This window comes from Drosophila tropicalis, unplaced genomic scaffold, assembly GCF_018151085.1.
Source record: "Drosophila tropicalis isolate 14030-0801.00 unplaced genomic scaffold, ASM1815108v1 contig_1190, whole genome shotgun sequence".
NCBI lineage: Eukaryota > Metazoa > Arthropoda > Insecta > Diptera > Drosophilidae > Drosophila > Drosophila tropicalis.
In genome coordinates, this window is record NW_027172561.1 from 2,221,729 (window position 1) to 2,248,827 (window position 27,099).

A 27,099-nucleotide genomic window follows, 5' to 3' on the forward strand; every position below is an offset into this window, starting at 1 on the left:
CTGTTTTGGCTTTCGCATTCTAATTAATATCTGTTCTTCTTGTTATTTGTTGCGTCTTCGTTTCGAAATCTGTTGTTGCCGACATTCAAAAAGTAACAGAACCAAAGCGCCCAAAACATAATTTTTTTTCCTGTATTCAAACAAACTTCGACAGTTTCTGCCAGTTTATTGCGTGTTGCGGGTGGCTGTTGCCAATATTTGAATTTTGCCTCTCTTTGTGACGTGCGAACTACTCTTTGTGTCTGTGTGCGTGCGTGCGTCGGTCTAGTGGGTGTGTGTGTGTGCAAGTGTTGTGGCTTTTTTTTGTTGTTGGTGAATTGAAATTAATTAGTGACGTCCAATTAATAAACTCTTCGAAAACAAAAAACCATAGTCAATATGTTGGATATTCCCCAAGAAGCCAAGGTGAGAGAGTCAAATATAATTCACCACCATTCCTCTACCCTTTTCTACGCGCGCTTTAGTTATCTCTTGCTCGCTTACACTCACGGTGTAACTGCATCATGCATTCCAGCGAATGCAACAATACAACTTTTGCCGGCTCCAGTTTCTCTCTATTCTCACTATTTTTAGACCCTTTTCAAGCTAAGTTTCTGACAGGTTTTTCAACCGGTCGCCCGCCCACCCGTCTTCGTTTTCTGGTTGCATTTGATTTGACATGTTAACCTTCAAGTGACCTACCGCCAGAGAGCCAAGTACAAGTACACAGACAGACCCAAAGAAGCATAGGCATGTGTCGTCGCCAACATCTGTCTCTTTGACTGTGTGTGTGTGTGCGTGTCTCTTCGTCCGTGTATTTGTGTTTACGTGCCCCCAAAAAAAAGTTTTTTTTTTCATGGAAAATCCGTTTAACACAACTTTTAATGACCCATTTGTTATCAAATTTTTGCCTTGATTTAGGCAACAAAAAACAAAAAAATTTTGAGACGAAAATATGGAATCTAATCACTCTTGCTGGTAATTTGTTAGTTTTTGTTTTTTTGTTTTTAGTGATAAGACTAACAATAATCGGGAGCGGGTTAACGACATACACACGCACACACACATGCTTACAGTGGGTGTGTGTCCATGTACTTATACATATGTATGTATGTATACAACTGTATTGGGTGATCGTCGACAAGGGCGTCTCAAGGGGGAAAAGGGCAGTTAAAGAGATTTTGCTACCAATTGTGACGAAATATTTGTGTTTAATGTTTACGGTAGAGGGATATTGAATAGCGTTCTGTCAGCCTACAAGTTAATCAACTTTTATGACTAATGTTTACGTTACTTGGTTCAATTAAATTTTGTTAACTATCTCATTGGGTCTCTTAATTAATATATAAATGTTTGAAAAATTCTTAATTACACAATTTCAAATGGTAGAAGATCAAAGTTCTAGAAAAGTCAGTTGTATAATCCGACACAGTCATTAAGTATACGGGGGTCTGCGGGGGTTTAACGACCCCTTTGGGCCAGCTTCTGTGCACATCTCTGACAAAAACTATCGTTTTGGCAAATTAATCGTCAGATGCTTGCATGTGTGTGTGAGCGTGCATGTGTGTAGTGGGTGCGTTTTGCCTTTGATAAGAGCCTGCGGCTTTGGCCTCCACTCTTCTTCTTCTTATTCTTCTTGGTACTTGACCGTTACGTGCCAGACTCTATGTATGTCGTTGCTTCTTTTTTATTTTTCCTTTTTTTTTTTGGTTTTTTATCTTTATCTATTATGAGTTTTGATTTTCTTCATTAAGTGGCCGACAACTACTTAACTTGCTGCTTTTTTAACATTTTATTTTTGTTTTGTTTTACGAACACATACACTCGCAAGAAGGGAGCGTAAGAGAGGCACTGTGTGTGTGTGTAAGAGAGAGAATTAATGTTTTTTTTTTTGTTTTTTGCTATCACTTGTTGCTTGTCAGCGCAAAAGTGTCTGTATCGCCGTCACTGCCGCTGTCGCCGCCACTGCTGCTGCTGCTTCTTCTTCTTCTACTACTATCGACTGCTCTGTCTGCTGCGTTGTATTGAAATTCAAATTCATATTGAATTTTGGCTTTATATTCAATTGCACACTCGACGTGCTAGCTTGGCGCGCGTTCTTCAAAAACAAAAAAAAAAAAAAACTATATACACTCATATATTTTCCAAAAAAAAAAAAAAAAAACAAAAACAGACGTCAGTTAAATCTTTTTTTGTGTTCAAGTGCAAAAGACACAAAACAAATTATTGTTAACAAATAATACAAAATGACAACAAATATACGACCCATTGATGTTCTGCTGCAACGTGCCGGTGTAAGTTTACCACAAATCGCGGATTCTTTACGTTATCCGATGCGTTATACGATATTTGGCCCAAGTTTGCTTTCAATGTCATTCATCTTCAATTCCGTTACGCCGCAAATCTCAGAACTAAAGATTTTCTTCTAAATAGTGTTTTTAACAATATTCATTTTGTTCGTTTAACTGTGTTTATTTAACTATGTACATATATTAATTTCTAAATTTTCCTCTTGGTGCCCATGGAAATTCTGAAAATTATTCTATGTATGTATGTATTTTTTGGGTATTGAGTTTTTTAGTCACTTTTTTTCTTGAACTTTAAAAGAATATAGGTGAGAGACTTAATGATTTTTTTTTGTTTAAAGTTGTAAAATATTTGTAAATTTTGCTTACATATTTTTGCAAGTTTCATTTACGACAACCCACTAAAGTATCTTTTAAGAACTGCTAATTTTAACTGTTAGCCGTTAGTTTTTTTTTTTTAAACGGTGTAAAATTTACTCGTGAATCAGTTTTGTGATGGTAGAACTTGTCATTTAATTAATTAATCAGGTCATGTAAACTTATGAATTTAAAAACCTTAAGTTTGTTTCCAAAAAAAAAACTTTAAATCTCACGAAGAACAGAACTTAAAAAAAAAACCTAGACATTTGAGTTTTCATTTGCTAAATTCCTATTGAAATATATCTTTTGACACTAAAAAATTTTAACATTTTTTCTTACAAAATGCTTAGCAAATTTTTTTTTTTTTACATTGGTATTAATATAATTTTTCGCTTTAAATATTTGTTGTTTGTTTTTATTTGATTTCTCAAAAACTATTAAAGACTTTGATTTCATAATCCTCTAGTACATTTCTTTTTATTTTGGAAATTGTTAAAAAAAATAATGAATATTCTTTTTAATAATTGCTTTTATTAATTTTCTCTCTCCTAAATTTTGTTTGTTTATACTGCATTAATGTTGTATTCATTTTTTTAAACTTAAACATGGCCAAACTTTGTTTCTCGTCTTCTGATAGATTTCTTCTTAAATGTTATTTAACCGGAAAATGTCAAATTTCAAAACATGGTAAAATTTTGCACAAATGTATCAGTTTCTGATTGTTTTTCTACACAGGCGTGTTTCTGAGGTTTTTGTGTTTTTTTTTTTTTTTTTTTGTGGAGTTTTCTAAAAAATAAAAAAAAGGCTGCTCTCAAAAATTTGGGGCACGTGCCCGACCTTTTAACATGCTGCAATTATAATACAATTTGTGAATTGTCTTTTTAATGTGACATTATAATTATTGTAACAATCATCATAACAACAGGCTAGTAAATACAAAAATAGTTACTAGTTTAGTTAACACTATTAATAGCAAGTCGGAAATCGAAATAGTTTGACAAGGCAGCACCCAGACAGGTTAATATCTTATCGAAGGCACTTTCGAGAGAAAGCAAAAAAAAAAACAAGGGTAAAAAACTAAAACATTTAAAATTATCTAAATTGATGAATCCACATGGACACAAGATGACAGAGCGACACACGACAGCCAATAAGTTCACAAGTAAAATGAACTTTAAGTTATTTTTTTTCTGAAATGGAACGGAAATTCTTTCAATATGTTTGATAATGTTTAATATGCGGGTCACAACAAAATGCACAAAACAAACCTTTTGGTGACAAAACCTCGCCGTTTCTATATATATATACTAAGAGGGGGGCACCCATCTTTTTCTTTATCTCTCTCCTTTTCTCTGCATAAGATAGCATATGGAATTTTTTCCCCCTTATTTTTTGCACAATTTGTGTTTTTTTTTTTGCAACAAACAATAATAATAATAACAAAATAGTGTTTGAAGCATAAAGTTATCTATAAAATTGCAAAACTAGAACTAAGTAAACTTGATGAACTTGATGGATTCCCATTAGTTGATTTAAATGAATTTTCTGCAATTCAATATAGCCAAAAACAAACATGGAGAGAATCAGAGAGATAGAGAGAGGGAGAGAGAGAAAGATGAGTCTCAAAATCAAAATCTATGTGTTGAAGCGACATTCATATCGAACGAATCGTTGTTAGCGCACAATTATAATTATCTTTTGAGCAAGTTGACCTTCCTGAAGTTCAAGCACCTGCCCTCTGACTTTGGCTTATCACACAGTCACTCGCACTCGGTGGCAGTGACATGCAATCCCCATTTAGGCAGACGCCTATATTGCCCATATGGGCGTGGCATTTCAATTTATTTCAGTTTCTTATTTCCTATTTTTCTATATACATACATATGTAAGTACTTTGCTTTCTATAAATTTTCACGTAGCGCTGGAAAATACACGCCAACACACACAGAAACACAGTCCATACATATATGTACATACATATGCTTTATGTATTTGTACGATTACCTCAACAATCAGTTGTTGTTTTTGCTCCTTTTGCATAATTCAATTGCATTAGTCAATTTTGATTGACATTCCCCGAAACCCAAAAACGTTGAAATATTTGCAGCCAAAATAAAAGTTTAACAAAAGAAAAAGCAGTATATATTTCCTGTAAATGATTTGTATTGGTTTCTGTTTTTATTTATTTGCCTCTCATGGTTCAATTGACAGGTTCGATCGATCTCTTCTCTCTCACAACGATTGTCTTCATCTCGAGATGGTTAAGGCCTTGTGTCACTCTTTGTATTACCTATATCATAAATATTTACACAAATTTTAAAAGTTTTCTTAGTGTTTTTTTTGTTTTGTTGTTTTTCTTCTCTTCTTTTAATGACATATTGAGCAGTTAAACAAAATGTACTCAACATAAAGAAAAAAACTATATATGTACCTATATATATTGTATATACTATATAATATTGATAGCTTTGATAGTTGTTTATTGTATTAGAATATTCACTTTGATTCTTTTCCAGTTTCATCAGAATATTGAAAAATGATTGATTTTACGGGGTATTTATTACGTTTCTTTTTGACCTTGCATAACCATTAATAGACTTAGCCATAAATTGCTATCGGTTAGATAGTGATTTAGTCTTTATTCTAATGACAAAAGAAAACATTCTACCTATGAAACTGTGTGCGCAGAATCTAATCGATATTTATTGTGCCAATTGCAATCTCTACTGAATAAAATGAAATTTTGATAAGTGAATTCACTTAACAACGAATTCCCACTTACCATTTTAGTAAACGATTGAACTAAGCCAAGATTCTTTGAAGGTCGTTTCAAGCCACATTATCCAAAGTCTCTTTTTTGAAATGTTTGAAGTGTCTCCATAAAGTCTTATTTATTTTTTCATACAAAACCATTAGTATTTAACTTTTCTCCCTAAAACAAAGTTTAAGAATCAGAGCAACTTATTGTTGAGTAATAGAACAAGTTTTATCCTAGAAAGTTAGAAATGAAAACATTGCTATAGTATATATAAAAATTTGAAATTAATTCGAAATCGTTTTCAAAGAATTTTCTAGAAAAAATGAAACCTGGTATCTGATTGAATATACTTTATCCCCATATATATTTATTTATTGATAATAATTTGTTTACATATTTGGAACTATTATATATAAATATGTTTTTAAAGTTGCTATATTAACTTCATAAATAAAAACGATTACGTTACTGTAAGTACGTTAAGCTGAACTAAAATATCATCATTGGCAAGCAAAAATTTGGTTAATTTTGCAACTGATGAAATATGTTTTTGATATTATGTTAATAGTCTTCTTATCTATTATGGGGGCGACTAACTACTAACTTCTACAAGTCACATAGAGATAAATATAATATTTAGGTCTTATAATTTTATTTTTATTGGAATGCAATGAAGATTATATACATCAGATAAGTCTACAACTAACAACTACCCCGCCTACGTAATGTGATGGCAAGTTTACGCAATTATTGAAATTATATTAATTGGCTTATCAATACATGAATAGAGCGGAAAAGAAACACAAACCTTTAGCCAAGTTTAAACGACGACATCATCATTATAACCTCCAGATAATTAAGATTAGGTTAATCGCATCGATGTGATTAGGTTTTTTTTTTTTGACTGATTGATTGAGGCTGACGTCAGTTAATGTACACCTAAGCCAAATGATGCTAATTGGCTCTAAGTCTTACCTCAACCAAAATGGAATTTAGAATCAAAGGGACAAATGTAATGCGGGCGACTACGAGGGATAATCAAGATAGCATTATCAGCTTAGCTGTTGATAACAACAACCAACTATCTAACAAACTAACTAACTATATGGACAGTAGCAAAGCCGGGATGACAATTTGACCCAGACAAATATATTACACAAGTCCAATTATTATATTGCATTTTTTTGTTATTCAGTTTTTTTTTGTTAGAGGTCGTTTCATGGAACATTGGGTTTATAAAACCCAAAAACATTCAACGCGCTGATGCTTAGCTGCGCCTTATCACAATCAGAATCGAGTTAATTACAAAAACAAAATACAATAAAGTTATATACTATGTTTTTATATAATAATATAATAAACGTATTTATTGATGAACTAAAAATAAATCAAATACGAAAAAAAAAAAAATGAAATCGAATTGGAATTGGAAAACAAATTATATGATGATCATCTGAAAGATTACTTATATATTCCTATATATAATATATATTAATATATGTATATAGAGAGAGAGAGCGACTATTTATGCAATAGAACACAGTTTACATAATAGAAAAACCTTTATGTGGTATTCCAATGCTTTGGAAATGAATTTCAAACACTTTTCGTAGTATTTTCATTTCAATTTTCTGTCAAGTGTTTGATTTCTGGGACAATGTTTCGCATAACGTATTTCACAACTTGAACCATGCTCACGAAATTCATCCATGGTGGGTAAATGTTTGAAGAAAACTCCCTTATTAAAGTAGCTATTATCGCCTTGATTATTGTCATCCGTTTCGGACTCGGAAATTCCACTCAAACGTTTCTTTAGCGATTTTTGCATGCCCCATATGATGGGAGAACTTTTGCACATTAAGAGCTTGAGGCAGGCGGCCTCATTGCCCGTTTGAGAACTCTCCTTGGATTCGATCATATCGACAATACGTTCGGGTAATTCGCTATCCATAATCTGGTTGAGCAATTGCTTCGTGTGACCACTCGGTGGTCGTTCTAAAAACCAATCGATCGGCGATCCTAAGGGCAATGAACGCGGCTGATGTTCACTTGGCTCGTAAAGGGCTTCGGGTCCAGTTGAGGAATTGCCGCCCCCTCCTCGAGTTGCCTGCATAAGAGTGCTGCCAATCTGGAAAACAACAATCACAAATTATGTATGTTTGTTTCTCTTTAATTTTGTGACACTCACCGCTTGTGCAATCATAACTAAAGCATTTATGGCCAAGGCACCCAATTTTCTTGCATCGAATCCCACCATGCGCAACATATTGCTTAACATTTGTCCACTATTGAATTCGGATGGCCTATTGGCTGTAGGACGATCCATGGGCGGTGTTTCCTGGGCATTCTCTGGCTCTGCCTGTTGAGCCGATTGATCTTGTTCAACTTTCTGATCCTCCTCCTCCTCTGAGTTATATTGATTTTGTTGAAAACCGTGTTGCAGGACACTCATTAGATCGGGTTTGCGTCTGTTGCTACTGGTACTCCCACCACCTCCACCAGAGAAAGCCTTGGCCACCAAATTGGCCACATCGGCTGCTGTATTAATGCCAAACATTTGACCAGCCATCCTAAGGCCATCATTGAAATTATCCATGACGCCAGCCAATGCCAGCTCCTGCTGTTGGCTTATAAAGAAAACCATGAGCAAGAGCCCAATTCGTTGACGACTTGCCATCGCTATTGTCTAGGGAAAACTGTCCTAAACAAAAAAAAAAATATAAAGAAGACTCTCTTACTCAAGCGGGTGACAGACCAACCAAGAAATTGGGCAAACAATTTGTCTACGCCAGGCTTAATGCTTGTTGTTGTCACTTGAGTGCATTTGACAGTTGCGCTTTGCTAAACACTTTAATCGATTCCATTTGAAAGTTTTTCGTCATAATTTTCATTCATTTATTTAATTTTTGTTGTTGTTTTTTCTTTTGCTAGGTGCGCGGGCATCAGCGAGCTCCATCCGATTCCAAGGAGTTCCATGAGGTAACCAAACGTGATGCTTTGCGTCTGTTGGAGAACGATGTGGAACGCTTGCTCAAAACCACAGAGCCGGCACGTCGTCCCGCTCTGCAGGCGGAAATGGGACGTTTTGCGGATCTCTTTGGTCGCTTCTTGCAAGAGGGTAAGTTGTCGTATAGCAGCTATTCTTACAATTAGAGCTGATTCAATTTAGTTGGTAATAAATTTGTAACGTCTTTACACTAGCAAAGTGTAAACTGATAGGAAAATAAAACGTTGCGCATTGCGTCATCAAGTCATAAAGGCAACTAAAAGCAATAAGAATTTTTAACTGTTATTTGTAAAACGATTTCTGTTAATTGACAATTGTGGAAGATATGGCCAAGTTATTAACCTACATACATTGTGCAAGGTGTGTGGGGGCAAAAACCAAAAGGCCAGTAGATAGAACAGTTTTGTATTATTTGTAACATTTTTATACCCTTGCAAAAAGGGTATATTATTTTGGTCAGAAGTGTGCAACGCATAGAACGAAGCATCTCCGACCATACAAATTATATATATTCTTGATCAGCACGACGGGACGAGTTCAAATAGCCATGTCCGTCCGTCCGTCCGTATGTCCGTCTGGATCAACGCTTTAGAGATTTTGCACTTAGGCTTGTATATGCTGCAGGGGTTGTATATCTCGGATTCAGCCGGATCGGACCACTATATCATATAGCTCCTATACAAACCCCAAAGTCACGAACAGTGACTTTTCTCAATAACTTTATTATTTTCTGTGCTATTGTCTTGAATCTTAATATTAGAGAGTTTATTACGCCTAAAAACGACTGTGCCAAATTTTATCGAGATCGGTGACTATATCATATGGCTCCCATAGGAACGATCGGTGGAAAACAGTGACTTTGATAAATATCTTCGTTATTTCCTATGATTGTAGGCCATTCTTTCGCAAACATAAGCCTTTTTTAGATAAAACGTTCTTCCACATTGATGGCTAATAGGTAAGGAAAGAGTTACCAAAGAAAGTTGCAAGGGTATACAAACTTTGACGCGGTCGAAGTTAGCCCCGGCCCTCTGTTTTAGTTTATTTTCAGTTGAATTTCGAGTCAACCTTAAAGTTAGTCTTTTTGTTCAAAACAAGGGAGATAGAAACTCCATAACTATATTCGCGAAACGCTGGTTTTTAGACACTAGCCAAATTGCTTCAAATAGTCGTTAATTTCTCTCTAAAATGTGTTGTAATTTGAAAAATATGTGATCGAAAGAGTCTATCAAGTCCAAGTCCACAAGTTATGCTCTTTTGATCATAAGATTTCGAATAACTTGAAATTTAAGGATTCCTAGTAATCTTATGTTTTAGTTTACATTAGAAAATAGGAAAGATCTATGAACAAATTGATACCTAAATAGGACTAAGGTTGCCAAGATTTATAATGATATTATAAAATATGGAAAGGACTAAAAGTAATTAGGTTCAGCTGTCAGAATATACATATATATACAGTATATACTGTATATAATTTTATTTTAATTTCGCAGTACATTTCTACCTAAAAATTTCGACAGAATGAAAGGACTATAGTTCGGTGGTTCCTGACAAATTGTGAAGCTTAATCTTAAAAGCTTTTTATAGGGTTTGAGGTTGTAAAATTAAATTGATCACTCAGCTTCTTATGCTGTTTAAGAATACATATATGAACATTATGGCGCCGGAACGTCTTCTTCAGTTTGTTACAAAAATAAGACTTAAGGTTTCATACCCTCAGCGATTAAAATTTTAAAGTTGTAATACCCTCTTTAAAAGTTAAATAACTTTTATGAGCGTACAGAGTAGCTGAATCATTTTATCAGTTTCGAAAGAATGAAAATTTCTCTCTTAAACTTTTTTCATAGCTCCATATTCATAGATTTGAGATTCATGTTTTGACTGAAAAGTCCAAAAAGTGCTGGCGAATTTGAAGTTTTTTTATAACCAGCACATAGTTTTTAAAGCTTAGTTTTACTTTTCAACAAAATCCTTGATTCATTTCAAATAACTTTATTTCAGAGGGACCTGCTCTGGATTGGAACAAAATTCAAAAGTTGCCCGAAAATGCTGTCATGAACTACTCCAATTTGAAGTCGCCGAAAAATGAGCAGGTATGTTGGATCTCTGGAATGTAAGGATTAGAAAGTGTGTTTTGGACACAGACTTTTTTAATTTTGTGTAATGAAATGATAACTATATATATTATTAAATATCTACATAAATAAATATCTTACTTATATTATTATTTTTTTCCCCCTCCCCCCTACACATCACAAACTTTTGCATATTTTCATGTTCTTTGATTTGAATATAAACTGAAATGTTTCCATTCCGTTGCCGATTGTTTGGCAAATCCTATATGTATATATATATACATATATATGTATATATATATATACCACATATATAGAATGAGGTAAAAGCGTTTTCTCTTACCTACTCTTCTACGCTTCTCGCTGTATTACTCTCTTGCTCTTGCTCTTAATATCGCTGTCTTTCTCGCTCTCCTTCTCTCTTTGTTGTTGGAACCGAAATTAATTGGCTTAAATTCTAATTCTAATCGGGCTTATGGATGCTTATTAAAATTGATGGTTTATTTTTTTTTTTATTGTGTATTATTGTTTTATTTTAATTATTTGGCTGTAGCTACTAAAAAACAAAAAAAAAACAAAATAACTTAAAAACTTTTGCTAAAACCTCTCTGTGTGTACAAAAAAAAAGAAACAGTTATAAGTTAAGCTTAATATAATCATTTGAATATAACTAATAATGGTCTGTGTGCACATAGATACGTCACATGCTGGACAAATTGGTTGTCATCAAGTTGAATGGTGGCCTGGGCACTTCAATGGGCTGTCATGGCCCAAAGAGTGTTATTCCAGTGCGTTCCGATTTGACCTTCCTGGACTTGACGGTCCAGCAGATTGAACATCTGAATAAGACCTACGATGCCAATGTGCCATTGGTATTGATGAACTCTTTCAATACGGATGAAGATACCGAGAAAATTATACGCAAATACAAGGGTTTCCGTGTCCAAATACATACCTTCAATCAGAGTTGCTTCCCACGTGTGAGTCGTGAACATTTTCTACCTGTAGCCAAGGACTTTGATGTGGAAAAGGATAAGGAGGCGTGAGTATCAATAATTGTTATGAATGAATGAATTTTCCAGATTGTACTCTTTACTTTTTTTGCTCTTTAGTTGGTATCCACCTGGTCACGGCGATTTCTATGATACGTTCCGTAATTCGGGTCTATTAAAGAAATTCATTGAGGAGGGTCGCGAATATTGTTTCCTATCGAATATTGATAATTTGGGTGCAACTGTCGATTTGAATATATTGAATAAATTGGTGGGTGAGGAACGTGCCAGCACACCCGTTGAATTCGTTATGGAGGTCACTGATAAAACGCGTGCTGATGTTAAGGTAAACCCCTGCCTCCCCTCTAACAATAAACTATGAGATTGTTATGATAATCTTTCTCCTATACAAATATATCTATGTATATAATAGGGTGGCACACTTATACAATTTGAGAATAAGCTACGACTGTTGGAAATTGCTCAGGTGCCCAATGAGCATGTGGATGATTTCAAGTCTGTGAAAACCTTTAAGTTCTTCAATACCAATAACATTTGGGCCAATCTCTCAGGTAAATAGTTTTTTGCTAATTTCTTGTTGCCTACTTTTTGGCATTTGTCATAAAATCTCATTGAAATATATCACTTTTTGCGATCACCCAGCCATTGATCGTGTGTTGCGTGAACGCACTTTGAACATGGAAATCATTGTCAACAACAAGACATTGGAGAATGGAACACGTGTCGTTCAGCTGGAGACTGCTGTGGGTGCTGCCATGAAGTGCTTCGATGGCGCCATTGGTGTCAACGTGCCACGTTCACGCTTCTTGCCCGTTAAGAAATCTGCCGATTTGTTGCTCGTCATGTCGAATTTATATACTCTCAAAAATGGTAGTCTTGTAATGTCACCACAGCGCATGTTCCCAACCACACCGTTGGTCAAGCTGGGCGATAACCACTTCTCCAAGGTCAAGGAGTTTTTGGGCAGATTTGCCAATATACCCGATATAATTGATCTCGATCACTTGACCGTCAGTGGCGATGTGACTTTTGGACGCGGTGTTTCGTTGCGTGTAAGTATTCCATTGACAATCTAACAGAACCATCTTAAAAGCTAACACTAAAATTGTTTCACTTTGTTTTGTTTCTTTTGCAGGGCACTGTGATTATTATAGCCAATCATGGTGATCGTATTGATATACCCGCCGGCGCTATATTGGAAAATAAAATTGTTTCTGGCAATATGCGCATCTTGGATCATTAATTGCAATATCAAAACGAAAACATACACACACACATAATTGGAAAAGTTCGCTGCTCTATCTTATTATTATGTAGTAGCTTAATTTATCTAGTTCAAAATTCCAAAATTAAGAATTTCATTTAGCCAAAAGCAAAAAAAAAAAAAAAAAAAACAAATTGTTGTAAGCACAAAGTGTCATTTAGCCATTTGTTTTTTGTAGCATGCATGATTCTCTGATTTGTATATATTGTTAAATTGTAAACTGATTTTAAATCGTAATACTAAAAAATCAAAAACACAAAAAAAAACAACACAGAAAAGCGTTTTCAAAATTGTTAAACTGTAGAAGAAATCGTAAAGCTGTTGAAACATTTTTAATAAAAGCATGTTTATTTCTATAAATTATGCTAAATTGTATCTTACAATTAAGTATCAGATTGATTTTGCCTTAAAACAAAGGTAAAGCGAATGTAAATGTAAGGTATATGACACAGTTACATACATATCTCTAATTTTTGTATCTTAAGACCAATGTGTCCAATTGGCAAAACTTTCATAGAGCATTTCGGCCTTGTAATCGGTAATAGTTGGCTCTAGTTTGATGGCCGGTGTCAAACGATAGTTGGGTGCAATTTTGCCCAGATTAACACCATTCTCGAGGAGTAATCGTGTAACACTTAATTGTTTGGGCGATGGCTTTTGTATTTGAAAGGTACCAATATAGGCCAGGCTTAGACTGCGATCATTATAGCCACGCATATGGGCTCCAACCTGATCCCAACCGCGTCCTTCGTATACATTGCCATCGCCGCCAATTAGAAAATTATAGGCTATATCATCCTGCTGCAGTGATTCAATATCGAATGTCTGACGGAAACGTACACGGAATACACATTCCGCTTCTGTGGAGCAATTTTGGCTATTGGTGGGCATTACAATGACAAGGGGAACGGGCAGTGACAGAACCGGTAAAGGTTTTTGTGCCGGTTGAGCCAACCATTCACCGCGGTGCAATATTCTGAATGTTGAATTGTTATTACTATTATTCTGATCAATCATTTGATAATCCTTTTGTATGTGACCCAATCGTACGCCCTGTTGTATGAGCTCGTGGGCCAATAATTTTTGTTTGGCCGATGGCTGCGTTTTACCCATAAAAGCCAAAACGAATCCAGTGTAATTGTCCTGGGAACTGAAATCCCAGCCCCTGCCCACATAGACATTGCCATCATCGGCCATTACAAAATTGTAATTGATATCGGACAGTTGGAGGCTCTCAATGTGGTACGTTTGTAGGGTACGCATTCGAAATGTGCACTCAGCCTGAGTGAGGCAAGTCTCGGTCTCAGCTGCCACGAACCGGACACGTTCGATGGGCGGCTTCAGGGATGTAAGCGGTTGGGTGGCAGGCTGGGCCAACCAATATGCGCGTGGCACAAACTTGAGTGTTTCATTGTTGAGGCGACGCACTGCAAAAAGGCAAAAAGTTGGCATGAGTTACTCTTCACCCTAACACACATACGAATTTCGACTTACACGAGTCCACCTCTTGGGTCCAGCGTGGCCAATGCTTCATTAGGTTGTACAACTTCTCGCCAGGACTCTCCGTGGGACTTAGTTGCCTATGGGCATAGATATGATAATCTGGATGCAGCTTATGTAGGCGGACACCCTCTTCCATTAACCTTTTGGCCGCTTCGATTTGGCGAGCCGGTGGCTCCACATTCACAAAGGTGCCAATGAAGGCAATGCTAATTGACACTGGACCATAGCCCTTAACATGCTGTCCCTGTACATGCCAGCCGCGTCCCACATAGACTTGACCATCGCCGCCAACAAGAAAATTATAGCCAATATCTGACCAGCCCAAAGATTGCATATGAAATGTTTGTATCACACGCATTCGATAGATGCAAATTTCCTGGGAATAGGCAAACGAAATCAAAATTCATTAATATTCATTCTTTCAAGTATTTGTATTCATTCTTCTTTCATTCCATGTACAAATCCTTTATCCCATAAACCCCATCTTATTCACCTTTCCACGAAAGAAGTGATCCTCTGAAGCAACATCATTCTCCTTAAATTTGTACAAAAATGAATATTTTGTAGGGTTTCAACGATTTAAATACATATTTTCAAAGTTTTCAATGAGGTGAAACACAAAACCTCAAAGTACACTGAGTACTCATGACAAGAAAAGTCATTTCTTAAAAGTTTGCATTGCTTGTCTGAGTACTCTATTCAGTTGATCATAAAACGAATAAATATTTGGACTTGACTCAGCACTACAACTCGTTTGGCTTTAAGGCTTACTTATTCAATTCATTATGGGACTAAGGTTAATTGTTACTTTCGACCCGGCATTCGGAAAATTGATTCTTCAGAAATTACCTTAACAAGTTCATTTTGAGCCCACCATTTTGATTAAAAACTTGATTAAAATATGTCTCTTAGAAATATCCTATTTATGATCAGAGATCGAACTCATTTGGGACTATCAGAAAGAAGGTTCGAAAAAGATTCGTTTGCAGGAACGGAAATTTAAAACTTTAGACTCCGTGGTAAACTTAAAGATCTATTAAAAAAATTGATATAGAAGTAAAAGGACCCTCAATCCTTGTACACATAGCAGAATTCTTTATTTAAATGTTTAATGAAATGTTTTAAGAAATAAAATGCTGTCAGTATAAAAAATATCTTAAGGAAGAGTTTTTTTATATCTGTGCCCTAATGTTGGGTCGCTTGTAAGTGAGTGAACGACAAGTGAGCAACTGAGTGAGTTAGTAAATGATCTTGTTTACTCAATAAAGTGAAAGTCACTGAACGTGTTCATCAAAATCAATCGTTTGGCCTAACAGAAATGGGGTATACTTCGAGCTGCTCATATCAAAGCTTAGTAGATTTTTGGGAAAAGTAATTATAAGAAAACCCCGGAGTCATTGATTAGTTTGGTCACATTAGTAGTTGTGCTTACCTCAGTGTCGCATCCCTCGGATGCGGTATGGTGAATAATCACATTGGAGACAGGCAATCGAAGATGTGCATATAATTGTGTCGGTGGTTCCCCTTGCCATTCACTGCGATCGAGTATATGAAGGTTTTGGTTGTTCGCTTCCGACGAATGAGCTTTAAGGGGCAATCATATTGATCAATCCTATATATTAATATTAAAATCCATCCTTACTTATTAACCAGAGATAGTAGCCGACCACAGTGGCCACCACAATCAAGAGTATGGCACATAGAACGATCAGTTCTCTTGGCTGTTTTTTAACATTTGTATTCTGAGCAGTTTGCGGGTTATGTGCCTGGGACTTTAACATCTTCGTCAAAAATTTACGACTCAAGGTGCGCCAGTCTTTTTGTTTAGTTTTCGTTGTGTTTGCTGTAATTAACGTTGTGAGCCAGCCAGCGACTTGTTGTGAACTGAAATGGGAATTTAGAGACCTCCCTTCCAAGTGAGAATGTTGTTAAACAACTCAAATAAGTAAATGATATTTTGTTGTTATTGACAGACCGAGAAAAAAAATCCCCGGGCTCTAAACTGCGCAGCGGCGTAGTGCGATCAGAAAACCAGACAGACAGACAAACAGCCAGACAGAGAGAGAGAGAGAGAGAGCTTTAAGAAAAGCTCTTTTTGGGGAAAAAAGAGAGACTGAGAAAGAGAGAGAGAGAGAGAGACTCCACACTCCAATGACGCCGCCCACTTACTTGCGGGGAGATAATAATGATGATATGCGTGCCATCTCGAGGCTTTGCCCTATAGACAAATAGATAGATTGGATGGCATAGATGAGCGTGGCCAACCACAATCGCAATTAAGTCACGTTTTCCGGTTTGCCATTAAGTTACAGAAAAATCCCCGTTTTTTTTTTTTTGTTCAATGGCTATCAGCGAGTCTTGAACCTCTGACACCCAATTGATTTGCTGAAGTTGGATTTTCATTCATCATCATAATAATATCACAATTTTATTTTTAAACAAATCTTAAGATCTAATACTTAGACAAATATGCCACATAAAAAATAAAACGAATTTAAAAAAAAAAAAAAAAAAAAAATACATTACAAATTATAGATTACAAACTACATATGCATATTGATTGCATATATTTATCAAAGCTGAAAACCGTAAATATTATTTAATTTTTTATTTATTTTTTGTTTCTTGTTTGTATCTAAGGCGTCCAACCGTCAAAATTTGCAAAACTTTCATAGAGCATTTCGGCCTTGTACTCGGTAATAGTTGGCTCTAGTTTGATGGCCGGCGTCAAACGATAGTTTGGTGCAATCTTGCCCAGATTAACACCATTCTGGAGTAGTAATCGTGTGACACTTAATTGTTTGGGTGATGGCTTTTGCTTTCGAAAGGCACCGATGTAGGCTAGACTTAGACTGCGATTATTATAGCCACGCATATGAGCTCCGACCAGATCCCAACCGCGACCCCAATAGACATTGCCATCGCCGCCAATTAGGAAATTATAGGCTATATCATCCTGCTGCAGTGACTCAATATCGAATGTCTGACGAAAACGTACACGGAATACACATTCCGCCTGGGTGGAACAACTTTCGCTATTGGTGGGCAATACAATGACTAGGGGAACGGGCAGGTTCAGGGCGGGTAGAGGTTTTTGAGCAGGCTGGGCCAACCAAGCAGCACGGGGTACAAATCTCAGGACGAGGCCACCGCCTATATTGTCCTGATCTGTGGAATAATTGAAAGTCGTGTTACTAGAAATTAAACTGTATATTCCCAAAAAGGTTGACTGTCGTTAAATTTCCATTGCCGCAAAGTTAGTGTTGTAAAGAAGCAAATGATTTGATTTTTAGTGTGGGAGAAGTGCATATGAGGTATGTATATTAGTAGTGTTATTTACAGAAAAAGCATTTAACAACTAAAGTTAGAGTGCTCAAAAAAAACAAAAAAATAAAAGTACACAAGTGTTGGGTGGGATAAAAAATGTTGATATGTTTATATGTATATTATATAAATATGTACATAAGTAGATCTTTATTTTAACATTTAATACAATAGGTTTCTCCTGGTTTCCGTATCTATTTCTGATTACTCCAGTGTGGCCAAGTTATTATTATGTCGTAGAGTGCATTACCGGGACTGTCTGTGGCCACAAACTGTCGATGGCCATATATGCGATAGTCTGGCGCCAATTTCTGGTGACGAACACCATGGTCTAAAAGTAAATGGCAAGCCGTCACTTGTACATCCGTTGGTTTCTCCGTTTGGAAAAAACCAATGAATGAAATACCAATGCTTCCCGTATTATAGTTCTTGGTGTGTGCACCAACAGTGTCCCAGCCGCGACCTACATAGACGCGTCCATCGCCACCAATTAAGAAATTGTAGCCAACTTGTGACCAATTCAAGTTCTGCATATGATACCTTTGAGCTGAACGCACTCGATCCTTGCATGTAGCCTACAGAAACAGAGAGTGTCCCAGAGGGTCTTAATCTAAACAATTTTACTTTCTTTTGCTCGGACCAACTCACCAGCGACCTACACATTTCTGTTGCAGTATGCGATATTATCACACGATGTACGGGCAGCTCTTGGGATAGTTTACTTGTAGATGGCCTGCCACCCCAATCGGGGATTTGAAGGATCACCAATGTGCCGTTTGTAATATCGGGCGCCTCCTCTGGATCATCGAGAACAACGGGTGCTTCAAAAAGAACTCTCTTGGTTAGTGTATGCTTTAATCGACAATCGGCTATGAATTGTGCACTTAAATTAAGGTATGTATGTATATACGTGCGAAATACATACGAATAGGTGAGATTATATACGTGCTCCTAAATTCCAATCAATTTAACTCGGACAACGCAAAGAAAACACTTCACAAAGAAAAACAAAACAAACAATTTTTGTTCTTTTTTTTTTTTTTTTTTGCACAACGCGACACAGACGTGAACTCTTTTTTTTTTTTGGTTCTCATGATAATTTTCTGATTTCAGTGTTGGAAAAGCAATAATGAGGCGAAACTGTACTTAAATTTCTTTATTTCTTTCCATTTGACAATGAGTATATTTTTGAAATGATCTTTTTTACAAATACATACATATATATTCACGCACAAACATTTATAATACATAATTAAGCGTCTAAAATTTGTGCGTTTGGTATTTGATCCGTCCAATGTGGCCATTTTGTGATAATCTGATACAGCAACTCGCCAGGACTTTCGGTGGCACTCATTTGCCGATGTCCATAGAGTTGATAATCTTTGGCAAGGACTCCAAGTTTTACACCTTCGGCAATTAGCAACTGGCAGGCCACTTGTTGTCGCTTTGGTGGCTGTATTTTCGTGAATGTACCAATGAATGAGATACCCAAACTATCTGCATTATAGCCTTTAGTATGAGCTCCTTGCCTATCCCAGCCACGACCCACATAGACACGTCCATCGCCGCCAATAAGAAAATTATAGCCAATATCATCCCACATCCAGCTATCTCGATGAAACGATTGAACAGCTCTCACACGATCCGAGCAGACGGCCTTCCGGAAGGGGATATTGCATTTATTTTTTTTCGAATGGATGGATGGATGGGTTGACTCAACTTACCTTTGAGTTGCAACCTTCGGCTGCTGTATGCGATATGATCACACGATGTACAGGTAAATCAAGTTTGGTCAGTGTATTTCTTGGTGGTTTGCCAACCCAATCCGTAACATTCAGCATTACCAGAGTGCCGTCATCGATCACATCGTAGTCGATGTCTATTGAAAAGGTATTTCATCGTTAACCAACACACAATCACACCTGCACCAATTCGTATATTCCATTCAATTTAACTTAGGTAACACTTTCTCTTTGTCACTCACTTCACAACACTACAGCAACAAGTACAGTTTCGCATTTTCAATTATGTGGAAAGCAAAAGTAGTAAATAGTATGTAGGTATGCTTGTTCAAATGATATGCACTTTACTTGGTTATTATTATTTAGTAGTAGTAGTAGTTTAAAAAAAAAACTATTTAAAAATAATACAGAAAACAATACATTCTACATTTATGTATGTAACGATTAGGCATGCAATAAGAGGGATTTTGAGAACAGTAGGAAAGGGGTTCAAGGGGTTAAGCATGAAGTAAGCATTTTCCCTTGGAATTTTGTCGACAATTTAAAATCAAACACCAATTTCTTGTGGGATTTGGGAAATTTGATGGTTATAGCAGGTAAACGTTATGGTTGTATTTTTTTGTTTTGGTTTCTTGGGGGGACAAGACTGTACCTATTGTTGAATTGATTGGAATATTTTGTCTGGTATCATCGCCATCACCGACAAGAAGCTTACTTTTATTCATTGCCTTGCCAAAAAGATTTGTTGTGGTGGCCAATATAATGCCCAGGATGATGGTTACCAGTACAAATATTACCGTTATTGTGATGGCCTTACGACTTATGGTACTAGGCAGATATGGGCATAATAATGGCGCCTGTGTTGGAGCATTCAATTTAGCATCTGCAAAAGAAAATAAAAATATAATCGAAATTATCAAACACAATTGTCTTGCAAGATTCGGTTCTATCTCTCTCTCTCTCTCACTCTCTCTCCCTCACTTTGTTGAAGACTCTCTTCTAGTATTTCCAAACGCTTTTCATGCTCTCTCAAACAATTTTCCAATTTTTGGCTTATCTGACACAAGGAACAATATAAATTTGGCATTCGATCACATATAGGACTATAACACTTGTCACGATCCTCAATAATTCTGTGACATTTGAAACACTTTTCAAAATCATCCCCGTATTTCGACATTTTGCGTTCGCTGTAGTTGTTCAACTGCAGTTTCAGAACAAATATCGGCCTGTTTTTAATTGAAAAGTACTTTTATTTTGTTTTGTTTTTTTTTTTTTTAGTCTATATGTATTACAAAGACAGTGGAAAAAACCCCCATTTATATACTGGTAAATTATATGTATATAGAAGCTTGATTCGTATGATGGCGAGGGGAAGCACATATGCAGGAGTCTTCGTTAAATTCTTTCAACATTGTATGATTTAATTTCTTTGCTACAATTTAATTATGCTAATTGTGAAATGAAATTCCATTGTAAACAATTTTCGAAACTGTTTTGCTGCCACTTTGACCAAAAGATTCGGTTGTTGTTTTTGGGCTTTTGTTTAAATTCGATTAATTTATGACTCTGATTATTTGAGAAAAAAAATTGCACTGAGTGTGGGTTGTCGATATTTGGCCTTGGGGTTTGTTTGCCCCGCATGGCATAACAATAACTAAAAATACATATAAATAAGAATAATGTTTTCAATACAAATCAATAGATTTAATATGTACATACATACATATATGTATGTATCTATTTGGAAAGAAAGAGGCTATATAACGACTTTCATATGTCTTTGGAATGAACTTGCAGTTCTTAAAAACTATCGGATAATGAAATTGAAATGGCAATTGGTTAATTCTCAAAAAAGGGGCAACAGTAAACCCTTGAAAGCGTCCTTTTTTTAATTTACAAGTATTTATTTAGATAAGAGCTACAAATTAATTATTGGTTGTTGGTTGACCTTCATATTCTTTATGTTTCGGGGTGATTTAGGGACTCTGATTCCGCATATTGAAATTGGCTCACTCGATTGAATCTAGTTTTTAAGATTCTCTAGCAAAATTGTTTATAATAGTTGCTATACATAATAGATTAATGCTTAATAGAACAAGTTAAGCGATTTTATAATTTTGGTTTTTCAAACTGTATTTTCATGAATATCTAAAGTCAATTAAGAAGAAATAGCTTCATATTCGAAATAAGAGTCTCCCAAATACTTTAAAATTGGACATGAGGATGGATCTGTCTAAACATCCTCCCGTTTCTATTTGTTTTCTAATTGTTTGCCTTTAAGTCGATGTATAACAACACTAGAAACATTTTTTTTTAAACTCGAAAACGATAAATTCTAAGCTCAGCTCAGATGAAATAATTTTGTTTTTTTTTTTTAAGTTTCATGATTATAAATTAAGGCATAGACGAAGCATTTTATATTTTAATACAATTAATTTGACTGTGCAAGACTCTAATCTAGGTAGAAAACATAGTTAAGGAACTTTCAAAACTACGTTGTTCCCGCATTATGAAGTATTGGGTATACACCTTCTGGAAGGGTATAAGAATAATATAAATCAACTTATTTGTTATTATCAAGCTGATAACGTACTTGATCGGTCAAAGGGCAAGATCTAAGTGCCTTGATGAGTTTTAATTATGGCTCATTTGCATGGCAATTGAATATTAAATTATGTAACTACTTCTAGATCACACCTCGCTGACCAATGGCAGACCAATAAATTAGCAAAGTTTATACATGTGTCTGTCTACATGTGGTAGGAGGGTGGGCCATCTGTTCTAAACAAACATCACAACACATGGAAGATCGTAGATATGGAAAACCAATACAAAGATGCTGTGCTCACTCACCTCCATTTGTTGTGGCCCCCGCGCCATTATAGGCGGGATTATCCTGACCCCCTTCGCCATCGACTGGCTTCCATTTCTCGCGATTGTCGATGAGAAACTGTTGGATCGTCACGGGTCCCTCGTAGAAGTGTTTATCACCAAAGGTTACATCTGTGGAATTGTTGACTGCCACATGACCGATTTCCGCCGATGGGCTCGAAGCAGCAGCAGCAGCACTGGCGACCACACCAGTGGATGAGGCCACATTTAGTTGGCCATTGAGCAACTGTTTGGCCACAACACCAGCAGCTTGAGTGGGCGTGGGTGTCGTTGTAAGATGCGTTGTGGGTGCCACTTGACGGCTGATTACTGTGACACCGGGTGGCAGGTGCTGATTGAGATCGCCACTGTTCGCCGGATAGCTAATCTGTTGTCCCAGCTTCTGTACAGTGTATTCATCGTTTATGCCTTCGCCATCTAGCTCTGAATCGCTATCAATGCAACTGGAATCGATGGCATTCTCATCGATGGACACAATTGATATTGTGTTGCTTCGTATGGAGAGGGTGGGTGAAATTTTGTTATTTCCCACTTTATTGACATTTATTGTATGACTCTGCTCAATGCTGATACGCGAAGGCTTGGCTTCCGTCTCAGATTTCGCCTTGGCAGGCTCCTCTCCTTCACTGCTGCTACCGCTGCTGTTGCTGCTGTTGCTGTTGTTGCTTTTGCTTTTGCTGGTATTATCTTTGGTCGTTGGCTTTATCTCCGATTTGTAGGCAGCTGCATTATCAATTAATATTACACCCGAATCTGTGGAGGATGTGCTGCAATTTTTGCTTGTCGAAAGATTTATTGTGCGACTGTTTAAACTTGGACATTGATTCATTTCCGTTTCATTGTTGAAATGCATGTCGATTGATGTCGATTAATTCTAACAAATTGTACAAAAATTTTCCGTTTTTGTTTTTAGCTTTTTCTTTTTTTTTTTTTTTTTTTTTTTTGTTTTTTTTTGTGGTTCTTATCTTTTTAACTTGTCTATTTAGCACTTATTTTGTGGCATCTTGTTTGAGGAAGTGACAGACAAAGAAGGTGAGACAGAGGGAGAGATTTTGCATCTTCTATTGCCGGTTGGCAAATATCAAATCACATCATGGACACCCCCTGTAAGTAGATTTGTTTGTTCACTTTTTTGTGATGTTTTTTTCTTTTTCTTTATAGCACTGATAATAAGAAACTCAAACGAGCATTTCGAACAGATACACATTTAATATAACAAGTATATTTTGGGTAGGTACGAATCTATGTCCACATTTCACTGGAATTTTCAGTTTGTCAGTTGATACATCAGCCATTCATTTTTTATATTGTTATACATTTATTTGTTTAATCGACGAATGAAAATCGTTAAATTAATTGTTTTATTATGATCAAAAAATGTTCAGTGTCCGCTTTTTGTTTTATTACATTTTCTTTTTATTTGTTGGCCCTAATGATAGGCAGTTATCATTGGGAAATTAAGCAAAAAAAAATGTTGATAAAAACTCAACCATCAATTTATATCCACATACCCCGCTCATTAGTAGAAGTTTATAATTCCATTTTAATATTATATTAAAATATAACATCATGTCTATTGCAGCTATTTCAAAAGGGGATTAATGTTTGCATAATGAAGTCAAAAATATCATAAAGAATTCAAATATGACTGCATCGAAAAGCCAACTTTATTAGAAAGGATTTTGAAGGCTTAAAGAGAAATAGAAAAACCTTATGAGAAACAACAATATTTTGAAAAGGAAACTTTATTATGGATATAAATTGAAGGAACTTCCATTATACATGAAGTTCCGTGTATTCCTAATCTAAGAATCAAGAAACGTTCCTTAAGGATTCCTCCCCTAACCAAACCTCTATTTATTAAGTTTCTCTACAAAAATCTACTGAACCATTTCAGGACCAGTTTTGCCTTTAGGCAGCATATTTTGGATGGAAAAATTATTTATTTGGTTAATATTTATGACCGCATTAATTAAAATATTCCATAACACACATTTTGTTGTTTTGTCATTTCACAAACTGAGAGACTAGTTTGTATAGAAATGAATAATTTTAGTCTACTTTCTGCAAAAATATGAAAACAAATCAATGTTTCAAATGTTTTAAACAAGAAATTTTTGTAAAACAAACAAAAATATAATATTCGTAACGTCAGTCAGAAGAAATTTAAAAAATTAGATATGATATGACACCAGTGCCGCATTCAGCTCATAGTTTTGGGGGGGGAATATACGGGGATTTGGGGTATCAGCCGAATATTGTGAGTATCAAACATTAAGCAAGAAATTTGCTAGAAATGTTTGATTTTCTATTTGGCATGGGACTTGTAACAAAATTATTCACTATATCCATTTGTTTCAGGATTTGTTCAAGTTTAAGTTATATCGGTAAAGTGTAGATCTTAGCTAGGGGAAGGCTTATCTCAAGAAGTAATTCAAATAAAAATAAATAGTTTCATTTTTATATTAAATCTAAGATCTACGATAAGATAGTCATATAAAATCCCAAATGGATTAATCTTTTAAAAAGCTTAAACTACTCGCAAACAAATGTAGATAATATAATTCGAAATCCCCACACACAAATAAGTTTATCTGTTCCTAGAATTTTGAACAGAAAACAAATCTGAAGGTCTTATCCAGTTGTCGCTCTTAATCTATAAGTTGGCGTACTTTAGTTAGATTTAAGATGGCAGCAATAAAAACTGAATGTGAAGTAGAGTTAGTTGAAAGCTTTCCAATAAAAGACCTACATTTTAATAAATCTATGTAAGTATATCTCCTATCTATCTATTTTCACTTGGCATTCGTTCAATTCGAAAGTGCTTATATGCTGCACAGTGTTAATATCGAGCCAAACAATGAGGGTCCCTCATAGCCATGTAGGTGACAACCAGAGCTGGATCTAAAAAGGGGCGGGAGTATGCCCCGGTATTAGTATAAGTTGGCCGATTTACAAATGTGTATTATCAAAAATATTTCATTTCTATGCTCATACTTGGTTGGCATTTTGTTTTTCAAGAATCATAAATTATTAATTTAGGTTTGCTTTTGAGTTGAACTCAAGTTGTTAGCCGATTTTCTCATTTCTGACATTCGTCAATTTGGCTCCATTGACTATAGCTTATGCAAATTATAATCATTTACGTAGTAAGTTTCCAAAGTGGATTCCGAGAAATGATAGCCAACTAAACCGCCCCCTAGCCCCCTAGCCACTTTGCCCGCTGTCACTCCTTCTCCATAATGAATAAAAATATCTCAAAAGAGCAAAGTTTGAAACGCTCTTTCTCAACGCAATTTTATTTATAAATATGTATATATGTAGTATGTGTGTATTTTTATGGAAAGTCAAATAAGTAATAAATAGTTTATAAGTAGCTATTGACGTATGGACGTATGACTTTTTCTTTTGGTGGGGATGGGTAGGGGTAGGGATCGAACTATTGAAAAGAGTAAAATTCATTCATTATGTTATAAAATTCGCAGAATTTTGATATTAGCAAAGTGAAAATTAAAATTGAGGTGGAAAGAGTATGGAACGTACGCTCAGAGGAGATAACAAACGATGGACGATGACAACAACGGGGTTGTTGGTTGTTGGTATTGCGCGACTGGAGCGGGGCGGGGAGGGAAGGAGGAAATCAATGAGGAGCCGCAAAATTGTTGAGCGCACCAATACATTGGCATTTAAGCGGCAATGTCGGCGGCCATTATCACATTGTTTCTCTGGCTCTCTCGCTCTCTTTCTCTCTCTCTCCCCCTTTCTATCTCTTTTATTTTCTGTATGTCTTTGTTCGAGTCTGGAAGTCTATATAGCGGGGATTTTATGGGTATCGGTATCGCGGTATCGGGCCGGGAGTGGGCCGTGATCAGAAAGGGGGATCTATGGGAGCGCGGAGTCTGGTAAGGCAATTGTCAAGTTTTCGTGTTTCAAAAAAATTATCATTAGATATGGCTAGGTGCAAATTAATTGATTTTTACGAAATGATGAGAGAAATTTTTTCCATTATAATTTTTCCAGTTAGTTTTAGGGAATAACGTGAAAAAAGTCATTTCAAATGTAAACTAAGATTTCCATTTACATAAATGAGACTTTCAATACCAATACAGAAGTTGATTAAGAACTTTTATATTGTTGTTTGATTTACATATATCTGGATCTGAATATTTAGAATTTCAACATGAGCTCGGCTAACTATTGCCAGATCAGTGAGATTTCTAAATTCTGAGGAGGAAAATGGTTTATTCCAATATATACTCCAAGAGAAGAAGGCAGGGTATGTGGATGTCGGCTTTGATTTTTCTTATGGGGAACATTTCCATTCAGTGTACACTTCACTTCACTTCTTATACAATGTATACATGTTTTTTGTTGTTGTTGTTTTATTGCCATTTTCCATGTCCTTCATATGGCTATGATTACACATTAAGTTAAGTAAATCAATTTATTTAATTTATAAATATTAATTTAAATAACACACGCATCATTACCATGAATTTCACACATTTCTCGAAATCAAAACAAAATAAAAAAAAAACCAACAAAATACATAATACATATATTTATGGACAACTAAAAGCACGACGTTGTTAAAACGCCTCTTTAAACTGAATAGCTGCAGCGAGTACGATAAAAAAACTCCAAAAAAAAAAAAAAAAAAAAAAAAAAAAAAAATTGAAAAACACGAATTAACAAATGCGAATGCGTATCAAAAATATATATATTTTATACTATATATATTCCTCTATAGGTGTAAAGGTTTTGTTTTTTTTTTCGCGTTAATATTGCTGGTTTGATCGTGGAAGCAAAACGCGCCAAATGAATGAATAAGTTTCGAGTAGCGCAACGCGACGCGTTCGAATGGCTTCAA

At 35.7% G+C, this 27,099-nt stretch overlaps 3 protein-coding genes across 4 annotated transcripts; 1 reads left to right on the top strand and 2 right to left on the bottom strand.

The window, feature by feature from the left end:
• Nucleotides 1–63: 63 nt before the first annotated feature.
• On the top strand, nt 64–13,125 carry UGP (UDP-glucose pyrophosphorylase). 2 transcript variants are annotated; one of them, XM_068292176.1, is made up of 8 exons: nt 64–405; nt 8,335–8,521; nt 10,415–10,506; nt 11,184–11,530; nt 11,601–11,826; nt 11,914–12,052; nt 12,144–12,553; nt 12,637–13,125. In XM_068292176.1, the coding sequence occupies exons 1-8, from the start codon at nt 379–381 to the stop codon at nt 12,742–12,744; spliced, it is 1,536 nt and encodes a 511-aa protein (XP_068148277.1). In that variant the 5' UTR covers nt 64–378; the 3' UTR covers nt 12,745–13,125. The 2 variants fall into 2 exon arrangements, with proteins under 2 accessions (XP_068148277.1, XP_068148276.1); XM_068292175.1 differs by lacking the exon at nt 64–405 and adding an exon at nt 2,067–2,273.
• Nucleotides 7,022–8,080, bottom strand: LOC137580339 (uncharacterized). The gene is made up of 2 exons (XM_068294339.1): nt 7,592–8,080; nt 7,022–7,531 (listed from the first exon to the last, which is right to left on the bottom strand). Exons 1-2 carry the CDS (start codon nt 8,078–8,080, stop codon nt 7,022–7,024), a joined length of 999 nt encoding a protein of 332 aa, XP_068150440.1.
• LOC137580531 (uncharacterized) lies at nt 13,095–27,099 on the bottom strand. The gene is made up of 8 exons (XM_068294616.1): nt 26,720–27,099; nt 22,191–23,333; nt 19,987–20,217; nt 16,906–17,436; nt 15,911–16,177; nt 15,701–15,852; nt 14,260–14,644; nt 13,095–14,192 (listed from the first exon to the last, which is right to left on the bottom strand). Exons 2-8 carry the CDS (start codon nt 23,080–23,082, stop codon nt 13,246–13,248), a joined length of 3,405 nt encoding a protein of 1,134 aa, XP_068150717.1. The 5' UTR covers nt 23,083–23,333; nt 26,720–27,099; the 3' UTR covers nt 13,095–13,245.